General features: G+C 38.7%; 1 protein-coding gene across 1 annotated transcript in view; it reads right to left on the reverse strand.

The window, feature by feature from the left end:
* Positions 1-19,013: 19,013 nt before the first annotated feature.
* The window catches only part of cdh11 (cadherin 11, type 2, OB-cadherin (osteoblast)), a 61,329-nt gene continuing 59,800 nt past the window's right edge, over positions 19,014-20,542 (reverse strand). Inside the window, exons 11-12 of the mRNA XM_010902022.5 lie at positions 20,176-20,427; positions 19,014-19,745 (exon numbers count right to left, since the gene is read on the reverse strand). Coding sequence (XP_010900324.2) covers positions 19,249-19,745; positions 20,176-20,427 — 749 coding nt within the window. The 3' untranslated portion in view covers positions 19,014-19,248. The remainder of the gene's footprint in view (positions 19,746-20,175; positions 20,428-20,542) is intronic.

A 20,542-nucleotide genomic window follows, 5' to 3' on the forward strand; every position in this document is an offset into this window, starting at 1 on the left:
TGGTTGTGCGTGAAAATCCCAGTAACTGAGCAGATTGTGAAATACTCAGACCGGCCTGTCTGGCACCAACAACTATGCCACGCTCAAAATTGTTTAAATCACCTTTCTTTCCCATTCTGACATTCAGTTTGGAGTTCAGGAGATTGTCTTGACCAGGACCACACCCCTAAATGCATTGAAGCAACTGCCATGTGATTGGTTGATTATATAATTGCATTAATGAGAAATTGAACAGGTGTTCCTAATAATCCTTTAGGTGTTGGAACTGCAAGATGCTATCCAATCAATATGGGCCAACATTTCTAAAGAATGCTTTCAGCACCTTGTTGAATCAATGCCACATAGAATTAAGGTAGTTCTGAAAGCAAAAGGGGGTCAAACTCAGTATTAGTATGGTGTTCCTAATAATCCTTTAGGTGAGTGTATATCCACTGTATATACACATACATACGCAGTACAATTTCCTCCATAGTTATTTCCTCACTAGAATTTTCTCAAAACCTTGTGTGTCATGGTTATTTGCACGCATAATGTATTTTTTGTAGTTTTAGAGTCATTGAGTGATTAATTATGGTCATCTATAATTGCTTTCTCACTGGGGTTGCAATGCCAGATTGAACCAGTAGGCTCCATTATGCTGTCTTTTTATAGTATAACTTCATATGTGTACCATGCATACAGGCTTGGCTAGCTAGTTAAATTATATAGTCAGTGAATTTGTATATTAAAGACATTTCTATGAAAAATTCTAATGTTTCATTCCATTTTTTAAAAACAGCTAGCTGACCAGTAGGAGGTAGCTATAGCCAATTAAGTATGGGAAGGCGTGCAGACCATCTTTAATGCAACATGTTGCTGTGAAACTTACAGAACCCTTCATAAGTACTGGGACTTTGAAGTCAAAATGTGAAATTTGGCTGTACACTTGAGGCACATGAAAATGTGATAGAAAGATGAATACGGGGCAGAAATACAGAATGTCATGTTTTATTTCTGTCCATTTCAACACGTTTTACCCACTATGAATAAAATAACTTTCAGAGTTCCAGAGGCAGTCATGCATGCCCATGCCATTACACTACCTCCAGCATGCTTCACAGATGAGGTGGTACGCTTTGGATAATCTGAAGTTCCTTTTTTTCCTCCACACTTCCCATCACTTTGCCTTCCCATACTTAATGGTTCAACTTTGTCTGTCCATAAAACTGTGTTCCAAAACTGTAACGGCTGATCTCTACTTTTCAGCAAATTCACATCTGGCATTTCTGTAGACTTTGGTTACTAGACTTCGAGTTGCTTCAAGGAAATACTTGACAAAAAGACAGAAATGTCCCAATTGGCAACAAATCTGTGGCATTAACATAGCGTTGCAATTGGGAAGCATACCCTCATTAGGACGAAGCATACCCAGACCATAAAGCAAACACTATATCTCTTTTTTGCTTGCACACTCCCTTGCACACTCCCTCAAATGTGTTCACTATTAAAAAAAATAATAAATGCTGTAATTTTACTAAGGGACAGAGCGTGATAAGCTGGCAGTTGATTTGCACAGCCATACAGGGGATCACACATCAAACAAGGAAATACAATATAAAAATTAAAGGAAGAGACATGCAGGAGAATCAAATAGTGCTCTCAGCGAGTTGGTATAGACGCACCTTACGCGCATTGCCCAGGATCTAACTGGTTTGCTTTACCTACTGTAGTATCAAAGTTCTTTGGGGGAATACAGAGACTGAGTCATAGAAGCAGACAGAGAAGACGGTCAGTGTGGCCACTCAACATATAAAGAAATACGGTGGGGGAGGAGGCAATGCTGGTCCAGCAAATGTGAGCCATCGACAAGGAGCAACCTTTTGTGTGTGTGTATGAATACAGTCACATGCGTCAATGCCAATATTGATCAATAATTTATAAAGGGGTGTAGACTTTGAGTAATCAAGGATTACCTCAAGGAAGAATGTTGTGTACATGAACACCCGAAAAGAAGACCGAAACAACCTTATTCGTCTGTTTGTCATGATATAAGCACAGTGTTGTGAACGGGAATCATACTACGACAAAGACGAGGTATACCCTACCCTGCTTCAAACTCGATTCTAGCCAATCAGATTGTGCATATCTCAGAACACGTTTTATAATACCATTTTCACCCACCTATTATTATCCCATTACATGATCTTTATCAGTTTCTTAATGTAGAAAAGTGCTATACTCAGGCTTTATTAAGGTAGCAATTGTGTCTTATCATAATGGGGATCTCATTAAGCTTATAGACAGTTTACCCTTTCGTTGGCCTCAAGGTTGTTGCAATTATTCATGTTTTCACCAGGGACTGTTATTATTCAAAAGTGTATGCCATGAAGACACATTTAACCACTCTTACATACAAAGCATTACTGATGTGAGTAAGTGCTCTTGAAATCCATCATTCAGCTCTCAAATGACCCTCTTTTGTTCATATACACTAGAAGGTCAAGAAAAAAATAAACATAGGCTTTTATTAAACAACTCTATTCAAAAAAATATAGTTTTTTCAAGGGGGTGCTACATTATTCATATGTCTGGTGGTCCTATAGGCAAATCTTAACAATAAAGCAAATTTTATTACATTTATGTCTTTTTTTTCTTTGTCGTTGGTGTCTGTCTATAATAGCTTCGTAGATGTGATGGGCCATCATCCACTTATGAATGCCATCTTGGTAAATTTCATTCACAAACGTTCTTATACCTCTGCCTTGCTCTCAATACTCAGTTCAAAAAGTTTATCTTCGTTCTGCGTACATCTGGCTTTTTTACACTAATTTCATCAACATAGACTGTAATATACATTTTAAAAGCTTTAAATATAAATAATGCTTAATTTTCTGCTTCCCATGTGAAAGTAATTGTTGGGTATTGTTACGTGAGATTCCTATATGTTATAACTCTCGAAGTAAAGGCCCAGTCCAGTGAATAAATTATCGATCAGATTTCTTGATGATATTTCCACCTGACCAAAAGAATGTCCTAAATTTGCAAAAACTATTATGATGCACTTTTTGTGTAAAAGCTGTTTGATTTAAATTTTGACCTGTTCAAGTGGGATGAAGTTGTTACGACTGTAATAGACCAATGGCTGTTCATTTGGGAAAAGTCAAAATTATCAGAGAGAAGTATTTTTATTTAAAATAACAGGGATAAAAAAACTAAAAAAACTAAATGTTAGCTTGATTATTTGTAGAAGATAATTTATGACAAAGTAATATGCAGGGTTTCAACCAGAGTTGTGCATTTATAAGCTCCATTTTCCAGAGATCTCTGCGTATTATACGAAAATGAAAAACAGATACTTCGGCAAGAATGACTGCATTTAGGTAGTTTCCTAGACTAATCAGATTTAAAACCATTTCACAGATAAAACCCAGTAATTCAGATAAACATTTCAGGGATAAAATGTTCAACAACTGCATAATAGGACCACAGCTGCCCAAGAATTTACTCTACCCTCCACCATCACACACTCAGCTTTGTATCTTCACAAATTTCACATTATCATTGCTGATTATTTGGATCAGCTCTTCTTTTGGGGCCCTTAAGGGATATTTGGTGTGTAGATCAAGGGCAGGCAAACATTTTGGCATGAGGGCAACATCAAATTTCATTTTCTCTTTGTGAGATTGGTTTGTCAACATATACTATATAATATACTATATAGTTCAATTAGCATTTATAGTTATTTTATATTTTATGTAGTTTCATAGATAGATAGATATCCCTATTTACATGTATACTGCGCCTTAGGAAACAATTCTGAGTTATTTCTCAACATGTTGTTGTGTTATAAGCTTGATTCATAAATTATTACATATATACATTCATATATTTTAAAATCAAATTACACATAGTAACCCATAATGCCAAAGCAAAAATTAGTTTTTGGAAATTTGTGACAATTTACTGAGAATGCATAACTGAATTAGTGAATGTATAAGTATTTATAAGAGCTCATAAGAGCTCAGACCAGAAGACAGATGATTTAAATCAGTACAAACATTTGCAACTAGATGACAGTGGAGAGTGTCCTAACATTACCTTCATGTACATACATAGACAACATACCAACACACATTATGTGAATATCTGTGTTACTATGTTGAACTGCTCAGGCATTACCACATTTTAAAAATTACACCTTGTATTTTTCAGTTACGAGGATCCACGGGTAGTACAACTACCAAGGACAGGCAACATACTGATCTGGATGGGAAAACCATCATAAACCTAGTCTTATTTCTTAGGCTCTCCTTTCTTCCCTATACTTTCTTATTATCTAGGGATTTGCCACATGACTAGAATTTGAAAAGGATATACAAAGACCCAACTAATTAGGAATAGATGACTGAGTTCCAATGCAACAGGGGATGAAAGAACCGTGCTAGTCAAAGCCTCTGTATACAAATCATTTTAACCCTCAGAAGAAAAGAAGAACATATAGCAGCATTAATAAAGAAATAAGGTTGCAGACCCCTGAAATGGAAAGGGTTATTCATATATTCAGAATATGGTTGGTTGTCAAATAAAAAGGTGTGTCAACACTTTCCCTGTCACATCAATAAACAGAGATTAGCTCAATGGGCTGGTGGGCACTTTGTTTGAATCTAGCATAATGGCGTTGTGGAACTAAACCTTTTCAATTGGATTGAAATGATTTTGGATCGTTCATAGCTTACAACCAATGTCCCTTTAAAGTTGTCTTGAACTCAGAAACTGCTGGATTATACACCCAGATTGGAGGCATTTAACAATTTAGCACAGCAATAGCACGACTGCTTTCAGTTTCAACAGAAATGTCTATAATCTCCTTTGCTGTCTCGCAGCATAATATCCCTACCCCCCTTGGAGATAGGCATAACAGCTTTTCCTTCTACATGTTTTGTGAGAGAAAAAGCAGTTGGACAATGAAATGTATGGCAATGCTCAAATATGAAAAATAGCTTTTCACAAATGGGACTCATTTTCACCATGTCATTCAACAGCTTTGTTTAAGTCATTAGCACCTGGGTCAGATGAGGTAGCCTGAAATCAATCATGCCGTGTTTTAATTCTGCATATTTTATCAATGATGGATGATTTAGTTCACCTAATGGTTATAAATGCATTGCCAGCTCTAACCACCAACACACTCCGTTATTCCTTTGCTAGTTATAAAGTTAGTCATCCATATACTTACACATACCTATAGAACGTTTCTAAATTAGGGATTTTCAAATAATTATTCTGATTCAGCTAATTAGTAGTAGAGGACTGATTATAGTTGGGTTACAACAAAAGTCTGAACCAGTAACTCAAAGCCAAAACTATGACAAAGTAGGGTCAAGTGAAATGAAAATAGAACTCTCTTTCCACAACAGATTATTTGGTGTTAACATGAAAGCATAATCTTTTCAAAAGGTACATTTCTTCTTTTTTGGCTGGTCATACTAAATAATTTCTAATATCTTGTTTTTGTTTGCAAATGTAATTCCACCTAAGCTCATTGTAGACTCCAGATTAATTTTAGTTTTTAGGACTAGACATGAATAATAATGAAAGAGCTGTGGCGGCGTAATCACTGGGGCTTTACATATAGTGGATTACCCTGATGGGTACAGTACATTGGGAAATATATTGATAGAAAACGAAACATAACTCTCCAAGGGACTGTTTTCCTGGGGTTGGTTGAGGACAAAAGGTTATTTCTGGTTAAAGACCCAGCGCAGTGCTCAGACATAAAACACTGAATGTTTGCAGAGATCTGCTGTCACATCTGATAATGAACCTTTATGGTTTCACGTTATCTCAAAACTGTGACGGATCTCAGCCAGGGTAGATGCGTATTGGATCTGTGTGTGGAACAACGATATTACAGTTCCCTGTTTACGTGCATACTGTATGTTCACATTTTGACAGGAAGTGCCACCGCTAGGTGTAGTAGTACAACACATGCAGCTTTGAGTGAAGTCAAGTTTTTCTAGGGATTCATGGTTGGGAATGATGGCGTGGTGAAAACAGCACTGACTTGGACCCCAATGTTTTCCAGTTTGAATCACTGTATACTGCTGTGCGCAGTATAATTTTTTCTAACCTTACCCCTAACCTTCTCTCCTGAATGTAATCCTAACCTTAACCACACTAAAAGCGTTATCAAACCTGAACCCTTAGAGGAAAGGTTCGATATTTTTGATTCGGGGACCTTTTTTCTGATTATCTAGCCTAATCCTGGACTGCAGGAATAGTATGGGGAGGTACTGAAATTCTTACTACTACGGAGCATTGGCACGATTTTCATACTGTTGGGAATCGCCATGTCCGTTTTTTTCCCTGACTGATTATTACATCCTGATATGACAGCCTGTCTTCTAGACAATTTGCTAGATTTCATTTTATTAACACAGAAGTGGACTAAACATTCTCTAAACATTTTGCTAAATGTCCGTAAATTGTGCTTGTTGCTAGCTAGTAAACTTCAATGATGTCACCACCACAGTTCAGCTGTTTTGAAACAGCACTGTGCTGTTAGCTTGAGTGCGGAAGTTTACAGATGCTGTGAGGTAGTGCATTGTTTACAAAAAATAGTTTGCTTTCACGTAGAATATAACCATTGATACAAAGCTCGATTTGGCACAGAAAAATTCAGGAGAACATTTGGAGACATACTGTATATCAATACACCGGGTGGCCTTCCCATTTAATAACACAGAATGTATCATATATTCTCAAATGCTGCATCGGCCCTGTTCAGTTCCAATTTAGCCTAGAGAGAAAAATCGTAAACTCTCAAAACTGTATTAATTCCAAAAAATGATGTCTCCATCGTCCAGGATTAAGCTAGATAACTCGAAAACAAGCCCCAGGATCAAAAATAGCAAATCTTTCCTTTAAGCATTGTTTCTAGTGCAGCACTTCTCTCTGTGTACATCCACGTTTGGGAGTTGACGTCACCAATTCTGATGGAGTCTCCATATAGAACTTAAGTATGTGAACCTGAACACCTGACTGGGCAGTCCATACTATTGTGCATAGATGAACATTTCAATTAAAGAGACTGTCGGTCTCAGCATTAGCCTGGGCCCTGATCGATGTGCAAAATATTTCAAGAGCAGCTTAAATCCATCTCCGCAACATTTGCTTCCTTCACTAGTCAGACTGCTGGATCTGCCTATTGAACTGTGTTTCTGTGGAATGATCGGTTAACCTTTGTTAGAAATCCAGAATCCGTCTGGGGTGTGAAGGTAAAACAGCAAGGCACTGCACTGACACAACACCTTTGCTGTCTCAGTTGGGCAGGCCTCCCTCTGTCCAGTAAAATTCGGGGGAGTCACAGGGTTGGTCGTTTTCCCCTGGGTGTCATTGATGGGCTCTTTCTTTCCAGTTTTGCACCTCCTGGAGCTTATGCGGCTATACACTGGACTATTCTGTGTGTGGCAATACTCGGCCTTGAGTTGTGCGTTTACGGTGAGTGGTGTGTTTACGTCACTTTGGTGGTTTGGATCAAGGCTTGATAGTGGGGCTATTTCTTACCAGGTTGAGACAAATCCTGTCTCAGTCCAAGTATGTGCACTGCTTCAGTCCCGTTCATCCTATCTTATATCTTTGACTCACACAAATTCTCACTCCAACTAATCTGAGATCCAGGAGAATGTTTTTGGGTTGACCTGGCCCAACGACACCTATCCGTCCCTGCCGAAGTGACCCTGGGTGTCTTCCAGAGCTAGATTCTACTGACACCTTCTGTTGTTCTAGCACAGGTCATATGCAGTCATCCTGGACCTCGGGCTGCAGCCGCTGGCTGTAGGCCACCTTGTCGTGTTGCTGTGTTGAGCTCAAACTGTTATTACTTGCCTAAAATGAAAAGCCGACTGACATTTACCTTTTCTCCCTGGAATCTGACCTGTTCGCACTCTATCACTTAGATTATTTTGAACACTTGCTTATGAAAGCCAACTAACATTTACATTTTCTCCTGAGGAGTAGGTATTCTTGACCTGCTGGGCATCAGAATATATTGAATATTTCATACAAGGTTACCTACTCTTAGAATCTTGAAACTAGGCCCAGGAAGGCATGGATTGGAATGTGTCCACTGATTAACTTCGTGGGCTAAGTGGTTGTAAAACATCCCCTAAATCCACATTTTAGGTTATTGCTCTCTTTCTGCTTTGTCCTCAGTCTCTCTGCATGCATCTTTGCTCTTGCAATCTAAAATCTCTGGAGGACTGCTATCTTTGATACTCGTAATGCAATTGTATACTTGATCTGTTACATTTACTTGATAACTGTTAAGAATTGTCTATAATACTGCTCCATATCCAGTTCCACCAACCTCCACCCGGCACAGCTAGAATGAGCAGCAAGTAGAGCTCAAACTCAGGAACCGTCTGTCGTGTTTAGAGTTCACAAGACTTCCCATCTATTGCCCTCAACCTTTTAAGTATTTTTTATGTTACTATTTTCTTTGTTATTTTCTCTTCTCTGGGCTGTATTGTAAGGGCTCACTTGTGAATAACTGTTCTCAGTGAGTTTCTCCTGCCTAAATGAGATGATAATGCTGCTGAAGCACAGCAGATATTATCAAAATAAACTTGATCGATGGATCCTTTCTCGTCTTCACGACAACTAAAATGTCTCAAAGTTTCACGTAGGAAAAGTTATCAAAGAAGTTGATGAGATTGTGATTTTACATGTGTGCACTGCACCAAAATCAGTTTTTCACATTCCGATTGGAAATGCTAATCTGCATATATACACATGAAAAAATACTTGTTAGAGTGCCTATGAATTGCAAAATATGAGTGAAACAATCTTAAGGACATTTTATTCACAGTTCCAAAACCCTGTTTAATTTGGCTCCATGCACTGATTTTGTTGTTCAGTAAATTACCTTGAGTCAGCCGTGTAATGAATGAAAACAGATAAGGGCAGCCTTAACCTTTAATGTATTGTTTACTAAATAGAAACTAATGAATTTTGGAAGAGATTGATTCATTAATCATTTATTAAACCATGTATGAAATAGGGTACTCAGAAATCTATTTGGGCAGTGATAATTGGCAGGGCACAAATATGAGTATAAAATGGGCACAGAATCGACTTTAAGAAGAAACTTTTACCAGATGTGTAAGAAAATTTGTTTTGAGTAAGGAAAAGTTTAAATGCAAAGGTTGGCCGTTCTTGAATTGAAGTTTGGTGTGTTTAATAGGAATATAGCGAAGGATGAAAAAAAAAAAAAAAGTTAAAACAATGTTTACTGTTCAAGCCCATCTTTCTTACCTGGTGGACACTATGTCCTTGTGTTCCAAGATTCAGTGAGGACATTGGATGTGTAGTCTATCTGAAACCTCAACTAACTAGTATATAGAGGAGGATGGTCTAAATGTAACATTTGTATTATATTGAATTTCTGGTAAAATGTCCATTATAAGGATGCTTCCATTCTGCTCATCCTTCTCAGTTAAACTAAGATGCTTCATCAGATTAATTAATTTAACCAAAAAAAGTGTGTCAAGAATGGTGTTTTTGTTTTTAAACACATCAGTATGTAGAACAAGAGAATCCATATAATTTATGATTTATTTGTAGAATTTAATGTGATGGACCAGGGATCACATGTGTTCCAGATAATGACAAATTGCAGCAATGGTCCTTATCAATCCATAAAAAAAAAATACAATTATTGTTCCAATGCAAGACAATAAGATGTATTCTGTGAAAAACATGTATACAAACTTGATGGTAAAAGACTTCTCAATTCGAATGCACCAAAAACAAAAGAGCCTTCTATTTGCTATATGCTTGAGTAGATCTCATTAGTTTGAATAACACATCATAATTCTATGATGAGACTGTGTTGATTGTAACTTTCTAATTAAATTTGTGGAGCATGACCATATAATAAATTACATCAGTCCATTTGTCTGAGATATTGCATCAAGGTAGAGGGGTGGAACCTGAATGCAGATGTAACTCACTATGAGTAGAGAGAAAACCCGTGGTGATTACCACAAACTGCCTGTTGTGAAGACAGAGAATGTTCTTTCAGTGAAAGGGACCTATTCCTCTCCACAAGGTTCCTGGAATCACTGTGTGGCCCCACGCTCTCACATAAGTCCCTCTTTTTCAACTTCATCTCATCATTGTTATCTACAATGGTGGGCTTAGCAAGTTTAAATGGATCTGAACAAAATAAATGATAAGGGGAAAACATGGCATACAGGATTCCTGTATCTCCACATCCTGGAGATAATACACATTGCCTCCTCTAGGTGTTGAGGATTTAAGTTGTGTTACGATGACCGCCACTGGCCAATGCCAGCTGATGAAGTCTACTCTCTTATCTCAGCTTTAAAGACGGAATCCATCTGATTAAGCAGAAAGTTTTTTTTGCGAGAGCCACATCTGCTAACAAGGTGCTGTTATATGAATACGCAGCTGAGGAAGTAAATGGTTGAGATCACTAACACATGTATTTTCATGCTTGTAGATTTCCTTGATGAACAAAGTCCAGCTGGCGCGGCACATGACATCAGACAGTAAGGAGCCAAACGGCACAGATGTTAGATGTACATGACCAGTCCTGAAATGCAGATGTTTGTCTAGTGTTTTGGCGGTATACATACATCAGCCACAATTTGATTCACTACATACAGTACATTTCTGTGCGGTGTAACTATTGTCAAACTTATTTACACAAGCTACGGAGGAAGTGGTTGTGTTGTAGTTGTGATATTTACGGTTCTAAATATAGTTTATTGTTATTTTTCCCTCTGATTTGACACAGGGGTAAGGTCTGCATGTGTTCCTTTTGATAGCCTAGACTAGTGTGTAAGGAACCAGTCAGATATGAGATATTCAGGTCACAGCTAGGTGGATGATATGATAATCTGATTGGACCTACATACGCAGAGGACCCTTTCTCTGCACCCAGACTGAATCTGGGTGCCAGGCTTCTGATGAGTTTTACCTAAGCCAGAGCTGTGAGAGCATGGTGCCAATGGGAGAGTATTCCTTTCCGCAGTCCGTACATATCGGGGCTCACATCACCGCCATAGCCCAAAATGAATTACATCACCTTTGGAACAGTTTTGACCAGCGCACAGGCTCTGATCATTATCCTCTCCTGGATCATTTATAGTGTGTTACATTATTAGGTCTGTTTACATTTTGAAGTACTCATTCTACATTTTGTTTCACAGATATACATTTATTTCCTGATCACTCTTGTTGACCTGGTTGAACATGACTCTTAATGGGTCAATAGAAAAGATCAACCAAGAAAGTCCCACCCAGTTGACTATATTAAAATGGTGGAAATTATGACTAAGGTGAAACTGCTTTTTGTTGAATAGAGATTAGATGAGATTTGACTTTATTTTCCCCAGAGGGAAATTCATTTTCACAGCGCTGAACATCACAATCAACACTATACTCCACCCAACGAACAACAGCCAGGAATACATAGGGTAAAACACAAACAACACAACAAACAACAGACAGGACAATGTATTGTGTGCAATGTATTGGAAATATAGAAAACTGCAGTTCTGAGCTCTCAGACTGAGTGGGAAAGCTTTAGACTTTCAGCACTGACCTTCTTCAATCACCCATACCTCCTCTTCAACCACCTGACTGGTATTCTGTCTTAAAACCACATTCTGCATACTGTAATAACATTTACTACATGCATACTGTTGACAGTGGCATTAAGAGATATGAAAAGTACTGGAGAGATAATTTAAAGCTCCCTTGTTGTCTTCTTGCATATATTTCTTTAACATTGCTTGACTCCTAATATATCACTGTGGGCTTGTTTGATGAAAGAAGTCAGTATATATGTTTTGCAGGAATTATTTAATTATTTGTAAGCCTCTTTTGGCAGTTAATGTAATGCTCAATCTGATCATGTGGGCATTAAGAAGAGAAAAAGGATATTTGAAATGGCAGAAGTTTCAGTCTTCTTTTAACAGCTCTTCCAAAAAAAAAGAGGGGGGTTATCATTTTTACAATTTCAGTGTAATTTCATAGTGTGGAAATATCAAGAAAATAGGGAAATTGACTGCACTAGGCCTGAAGAATTGATCTCTATCTCCTCACTCTGTTTATGAGCTTGCATTCACACCAACTCCAAGCAACATTTTCTTCTGAAAACAGGCTAAAGTACCTTTACAGACGTGACCATGTCTTACTTGATGTGATATGGCTTACACTTAAACAATGTGACTCACCACTACTTATTTTATTAAGGATTAGACAATTTTGGGACCTTTCTTGATTGGATGACTTTGAGTGATCCAATCTTGTCCACTGAGCAGAAAGTGCTGCTCTGGCCCCCCCCTTCACCCCCCACCTCAGGGTGTGATTAGATGTCGTGGTGGATAAGAGTACTTCCTGTCTGCGTCGTGTGCTCAAGCATTTGAGTGAACATTAGCGCTCTGACAGTGGGGCCTGATGGCCCGTCTCTCCACTGTCCACATGTCACGACCTGCATGCTTTAGTGCTCTCTCACAGGCAATTGACTTTGTACCAGATGCATTCTAGCACAGTGCAAGGATCCAGTTTGATCACTGTGATGGTTTTCTACACAGTTAAAGTGCGATGGCTGCCTCAGTTGTCATGCGCCGGTTGTCATGGGTATGAGAGCGGGGCAAGGGGCAGGGACTTTTTCAAATTTGATCTTGTCTATAATTCTGCTAATAATTGTGTTAGAATTGTATACATATTATTTCATATTTGATGTATTTAAAAGAGTGCATGGTTCATGACGAGTACATAACATAACAGGAAAGGATCCAGGGGTCAGGTGTCTAAATTTGAGGTTGGGTTATTTTAGTCTCACACGTACGTTGACAGGTAGAGATCATTTGTCATTTTGTCTGTCCTTGAACCACAAAGGCTGTGCCTTTGGTGTAATTGAAATAAAGAGAACGCTGTATATGTCGTATAGGTGTAGGAAATAATAGAATCTTGTTTTAATTAACCTAATTATAAGTGTTAATTTTAAAACAGCCATTTAGAAATTAGGTTAAAATTGGGACTATTGGCCAACACTTCAGAGACATTGGTTCAGTCAGGATATCTGGTGGATTAAAAGTAGATATCATCTCTAAGGTTAAACACATGGACATAACAAAGGTTGATGAATACTACTCTGAGATATCCTTGTTTTTAATCAATACATTCTGGCAGCCAGAGGCATTTACATGTTCAGAAAAATATGCAATTGTAGTTTTACACGAGACTTTAATCAATATTTGAATTAATAGCCTTATTTCACAGACTATCATACTTGATAAATGTTGTGCAATACACCATAACTAAATGCCTTTTAGCATACTGGTTGTATCAAGATAATCACAAATTCAGTTTCATCATATGAATGTAAATCATGTTTCACAACAGTCCTACACATGAAATTCTCTGTTATATTTTTTTGTGTATTGCTGCAATGACCTTACTTTTCTACCACCAGGTTAACGTGTAATCTCGATCAAAAAGGTAAGGTGTACCGTGAGGAATTAAAGAATTACATAAGTAATCATTCAAAATAATATGGAGTGTAATTAAACTCTACAATGTACACTTAAATATCTTATCGCATGAATGTCCACTAGTACATTATTACCTATTTCAAATTTTTGTGAAATCATATCTATGGAACCAGCCCCATTGCACTAGCATTCACAGTAAATCTACTTATTAAGAGTTGAAAAGATATATGTTTTAATTAGCTATACCTCTAGTGAGTTAAGCCTGTGAGACAAAAAAATGAAGTAAAATGTTAATCAAAGTGGCAAAATAATCCTAATTGTTTTTCTACAGGCTCTCCTGTGTAGGTACAAAAATAATTATCTAAAGTTCTTTTTTTTTTTTTACTAATTTTGCATACTAGGTATTAGGTTGGCCTACTTACATGCTCCCTTGCCATTTGCAGCTACACATTAAGTGGTTTTACCTGCTTTAGCCTACCGCTCCATGTTCATGTTAACTTGGAACAGAGCAAAAGTGGCTAAAATATACTGTATACCAGTTCAGCCTGAAACTTTACATCACATAGCAAAACAAACTTTACAAAATAAAAATATCAAGAGCTACTGCCCAATATGCCAATATCCCAGTATTCTAAATAACCACAGTGTTCTTTAACATATCAATAACTGTGATACAAGTGGAGATCATAAATCATCACATGCTGCGAATAATTTGATCCCATCTTGACCTTAAAAGATGAGCACAGCATGTAACTTCAGTAGCACAACAATTTACACTCACATTTTATCTGGGTATATTATGAGAATAATCTTTCATGAAACATCATTATGATTATGATTATTACTTTGTCTGGATTAAGGATCCAAAACCAGCATGAGCACTACCTGCTCTTTGAAGAGTCCCAAGAGGTTGTTAGAAACTAGAAAAAAGAGACAGTATGTACTTTCCTGTTGTCATTTATTCATGTGAGCCTGTAGCTTTTTCAGGCTCGACAGCCCATGTCTACAAACCACCCAAAGAAGTCATGGGTTATCCTCTTAAATGCAGTTTCAAGCCAAGAAAAAAAACAACTCTGAATTGAGTTATTATTGAATTAGTTAAGTATTATAACAGTACATTGGTTATTTGTGAGCACTATGTATCTGAATGTGATATATTGTGTATACAAGAAAGGGTAATTTATTGTTATGTTACATGTGATATATTCATGGTATCAAACACAGTACTATGTTTATAAAATGTATTTCATTGTGTACCAAACTAACTGAAATATTGAATGAGATATTTTTCAGTTTCTTATGCCTTCCAAAAAGGGATGGATACAGTGTGTGTTTATATATTCAAAATATAATGAATTAAATCAACATGTTGAGGTACTGCAAAGCAAATATTGTAATTACACTACTTTAAAATGATGGGGGGGGGGCTGTCTATGGGAATGAGGCATTACCAGCTGTGAACTTTAATTCATAATTTACAAAACTGGTCAATGGAACTCTGCATCAAAATGTTACAATGGTAAAATATATGATATACATTTTAATCGGTTTGCTTACATCTTTTGCACATTTCACATGGGTATTCTTTGATTAGGCTATAAACTATGTTTATGCAACCTAAAAAAAAGAATGTGCAAATGTACTATATGTTCATGCCAAATACAGTATATATCTTTATTTTATGGATGCTGGGAATGCTAATATTCTGATTAACACCTAGGGTCTGAAAGCAAAGGGACAGGACAACAGAGTTTTTCCCCCCTTGTTGAGTCAGGGATTAGAATCGACGACCTTTCTTATACTGGTTCACTATAGTAGCATTGCAAACATTACAGTTAGATAGCATTTCGAAATGAAGATACTTGGGCTGATATTTGCAGAAAACAGCAGTTGGCTGAGAAATCAAATACACTTGTATGATGTTGTTTGCAAAATTATTGTCTTGTTTGTTGCACTTGGATGTGTTTGCTTGATTACAGCATGTGTCAAACTCACCCAAGTTGGTGTGCATAAATAAAAATTTACCTCCTATTCACCCTCTCTAGTTTATTAACAGTCAATAACTATAGCCAGTCAGCATCAAACATTCCTAAATTATGTGATACACCAATATAAATATAATAAATATTAAGGAAAAAGTCTTGATTTAAAGTGCAGCTCTCCAGAACTTGGTGAAAATGTTTGACTGGTTTAAAGTCATGAAAAGTGTTTTTTTCCAGTATGACTTACTATAGTGAAGTACACATTTAAAAATGACTTAGTATATTGCACACATTTAAACATGATTCTATTAGAATACTATTATGAAATAAAAATGTGTGGTGAAAAACACTTGAGAACTTCAGTGCAGACATGAACTGTACAAAAAATAATGGCTTATGATTGCTTCAAAATGTGAGTCATTATGCCGAACACAATGGAGCTGAATATAGAGAGGGGCTTGCTCAAGCACTCCCGATGCTCAAAAAATATAATCACATGATTATTGCATTATGTAACGGCAAATCAACACAGGGATGAAATGAATGAAGAAAGATTAAATAAATCTGCTGACTGTCAATGTTACATTCCTTTTCTGAGGTTACTCAAGTATAGCACAATACATCACTATCTATGAACAATTCATTCACAGCCATTTGCCATGATCAGATTTCATGTTGCTGTCATGTTGGTCATCCATAATTTATTACTCTCATCTGCTGACAACAGTAAAGATGATGAGTTAGCGTTGCATTTGTAGTTAGTACTGATAAAACCTCTAAATAAAAAACTTCCATGATTTCCCACATAATATGCCATTTATAGAAGGTAATCCTGGACCCCTGGAATCGCAGAATTCACCATATCTTTATCAATTTGGAGGATCAATTAAGAGCAGCTTTTTCTGAATTGCATTCAGTTGAAAATGTCTGTTGTGTACATATACACACGTACACCCACACACACACGCACACACGCACGGTGGCTGTGCTGAACAAGTGCATACTAAAAGCCTAGATAAATATTACATACTCTAGCTATTGTCCGAACTCACTCCCTCATTCCTCCGTCCCCAAGTGGTGTTTGGGAGCGGACCGCAGTGGCAGCCATGTCAGAAAGGAACTATTGATGCATGGTAACGGGAGAAGAATTGGATACATCTTTAAGGGTCAGATGAGAGACAACCCTGCTGCGTGCCGGACCACATCATCTCTTCGCCCTTCAGCACACGGTGGAGACAGAGAGGGCAAAGGTGCTGCCCAATCCCTAAGAGGGGAATTAGAGAGGACCTCGGGGGGCACGGGGGCGCCAGATAATCACCTCGGTGGCTGGGCTAATGGAAGGAGAGTTCAGCCAGAGGCTCTCCCCAGTCTGGGGAGAAGGGAGCGTGGGGGGGAGGGCCACCCACAGACTTTTGATAGGTATTGTTAAGACCAGCTGCCCACATCGATGCAACAAGGCACCTGCTCCACACACCTCTCCCTCATGCCGCACATCACATGAAGATTATGGGCTCTGTAGTGACACGTCATGAATACACTGCGTTGGTGATCCGGGGGGCAGCGTTGTGCGGACTCGAAGGCTGTTTTACATGGAGGCTTTTCTTTCGGTTTAACATTCCCAGGTACAACGACGTTTCGGCCCGAGGACACGAAAGAGGATTAAAATCAGTCTCTTTCCTGGAAGGCGATCACATTAGAGGGATAAAAACAAGAAAATGATCGACATTCATCTGAGGGCCAGAAGTACAAACATTGTAATTTCATTGAAGATAGCATCAGTTAACCAGGGACGCTGCCTCATGCCGCTTGTACATTTCAGATTACTCTCGTGTTATCATCCGCTCTGACAAGACGACTGTGCTTTAAGCCTTAAAGCAAACATGACAAAAGCAATATCAGCCTGATTAAATGTGCTCCATTGCTGTCTTCATTCTGGCTACAGCTTGATATGCTGGACTTGTTTTTGCTCGAAAGATAAAATGGGTCAAACGTAATCTTGCACACTCAAGATTAGAATGCATAGCCCAATGTCAATGGTAAGACTGGGGAAATACATACATAAACAACCATGATATTGAAGTACGCACCTTAGACTATCTGAGTTCAGTCATTTCAAGGTCAAAAGGCTCTCACAGTGATTTTCGAGTTCACTCTAGCAAGGCCCATGTGAGAATAACTGAGTGTTTCTCAGTGTCCCCAAATCAGATGCTGATTCCCAGGCACACTCAAGAATCCGGTAGGGGATGGCTGTGAGCTTGAGAGTCAGGAAGGGGATGGTTCTGAGGTTTAAAAGGAGGTTGAGTGTCCTTCTATTTACCTCCAGGTACCTCCCAAGGGAAATAGTGGAAAGTCTTATTGAGGTGGAGTGTATGTAGTTTGTCTGAGTGTGTGTGTGTGTGTGTGTGTGTGTGTGTGTGCGCACGTGTAGAGTTTAAGTTTTTTCCAGAATCATCCAGTACACACTGAACAACATCATAATAGATATGATCACCAGGGAGAGAACAGTATTCTCTTTTGCTCTTACAGATTTATCAACGCCATCAATCATTTTATAAAAAGCATTTATTTCAAAGTTTTTCGCTTCTTAGATTGAAGCACATAATAAAGCAACAGTACAATGTTCATAAAATATAAGTGTGATGCTGAAACATTTTCTTACATGTTGAAATACTGATATCTGCATGTATACTAAAATAAGAACTTTTAAAATTTTACAAATAGGTACCATAAAATCGACATAGAAATTAGGCGTCATTCACTGCGACAGGACAGATTGCTATTTTCTCAACCAGGGAGAATAACATACGGCAAACAAAATGAGAAATGAAAAGAACAAAATAATAATAATAATAATAATAATAATAATCATATTAACAATATAATAAAAAAAGATTTACAAGAACCAATTGGCGCAAGTTTGATCCTCAAGAGACATATTTGCACATTGTACTGTACATACGTTATATGGACTTTAGCTTGCTTTAGGATATATTTTTCAAGTTACAAAAAATGCACTGCGATGCAAGAGTGTCCATTATTTAAGGCGATTTTTGAGCTCACAGGTCTTTCATTGTGATTAATCATTGGTGATATTGGGTTGGAAGTGGGGATTTTTCTCTGGATTTGTGAAAAAAACACTGTCTCTTTTTATGTTGAATCCATCTTCCTCAGGACATAAAAAACAGCATCTATTTACGAAAGATACTCCGTCTACAAGATGGAGGTGCTACAGGAGCAACCAGTCTCAGTTTGTTGTTATTGTTTTCTCATAGTTTTTTCATAGATATAAGGCAACCATTTTTTCTTCTCCTTTGTGAGCTCATTCACAGTATCAACAATTCCATGTCTCTCTGTGAGCCACATTCCTATCCCAAACCTGTAGTAACCTACAAAATGACAAAAAGTGAAATACCGAGTGTTATTTGATTTCTCACCACAAACATTACGCATGTCTTAATTTTCCATACACACCAGTATATTCCACAGAGGTGTCTTTTTTATTATGTTTTCTTTTTTTTATCTTTCTCTCTCTCTCTCTTCTGGCTCCCCCTCCTCAATACCCTCTCTCCTTCCTTACCCAACATCCTCAACAGATTTCTGGTATACCGCAAGTATACTTTAACCGTACAAACAACAAAGTTTACTATAACTAGAAATACTTGTGGTAAACTTATAGTAAACCTCAAATACCACGCAAAGTCAGTGGAAGGTCAGAGGGCACAAGGAGCTGAAGAGGTGCTCGGGGAAATTAGTGAATGTTAAGAGTTGTCATCGGCAGAGTCTTTCGTGCCGTAAAGGTCGGCCAGCTTCTTGAAGCGCGGGCCCCAGCTTTGGAGGTAGTCGTAGTCCAGATCGGAATCTGTGGTCACCGACTCCAGGGAGCTGAGGGATCCGGCAATGGAGCCCCGGCCCTCGTAGCCGTAGATCTGGATGGAGTCATATGGAGGGGCCGTGGGGTCGTTGTCGGCGTCTGTGATGCGGGTCTTGATGAAATCGTCCACATCCACACTGTTGGCCACGGGTCGCCCGCCGGGCCTCATGGGGTACTGGAACTCCGGCTTGATGTCCTTACGCGGCAGGAAGCCGTTGGCGCCGTCGGGGTTCTGTAGCGTAGCGATGTCGAAGGCCTCCGTGTCCTCTTCTCCGCCGCCTTCGTCGTCGTAGGTGATGATGTTCTCACGGATGTCCTCCTCCTCGAAGACAATGAGCGGCTCCTTCTTCTGGCGGCGCAAGGCCACGAACAGCACCACAATGGCTGCCAAAAGGGAAACAAACAGCTGTCAGTGATTCAAAGAGAACCGTTAGCTCTCAACGCGCTTAAAATACCTTAATAACTATTTAACATTCCCTCATTGGTTAAGCTTTTACAGATGAGTGTCAGAGCTGTGCATGAAGTAATTTGAATAAGACCTACAAAAATACACAGTATGTTGAATTACAGGTGGTACATTTTTAAACAGTATTAATTGCAAGTAATCCATTCCGAGTCTACGCAAGAAATGACACACACACACATACACGCACACACACGCACACACACACGTTATTAATATTCCATCAAGCATCTGGTCTATAAATACTTAGAGCTAATCTGGAAACACTAAGGTCGAACCACATCAAACATTTGTTAAACGTTAAATCAACATCGGATTCAGCGCGATGCGATGTCTCCTTCCAGGTCTTACCTAAGAGAATGACGATGCATGCCAGGATGGCGATCAGGGCTCCGGTGCTCAGGCCTGCCGGCAGGATGTACGGCTCCACGTTGCAGGACAGGATGGTGTCCTTACTGTCGCAGCTACACACCCGGATGGTCAGCGTGCTGGTGCTGCTCATGGGGGGGACGCCGTTGTCGTTGATCTCGATGGGGAGGAAGTAGACGTCCTGGGTCATACGGCTGAAGCCCCTCCGCGTCACATAGATGCTGGCCGTGCTGTCTGCGGGGCGAAAGAACGAGACCGAGAATCGTTTTTTTCGCTGTTGTTTTTTTTCCTCCACCGGGCGGGGAATATTTCAGGGAGTGTCCGGACTGCTTAGTACAATCATGGCTAT

Source organism: Esox lucius, chromosome 2 (genome assembly GCF_011004845.1).
Source record: "Esox lucius isolate fEsoLuc1 chromosome 2, fEsoLuc1.pri, whole genome shotgun sequence".
Classification (NCBI taxonomy): Eukaryota; Metazoa; Chordata; class Actinopteri; order Esociformes; family Esocidae; genus Esox; species Esox lucius.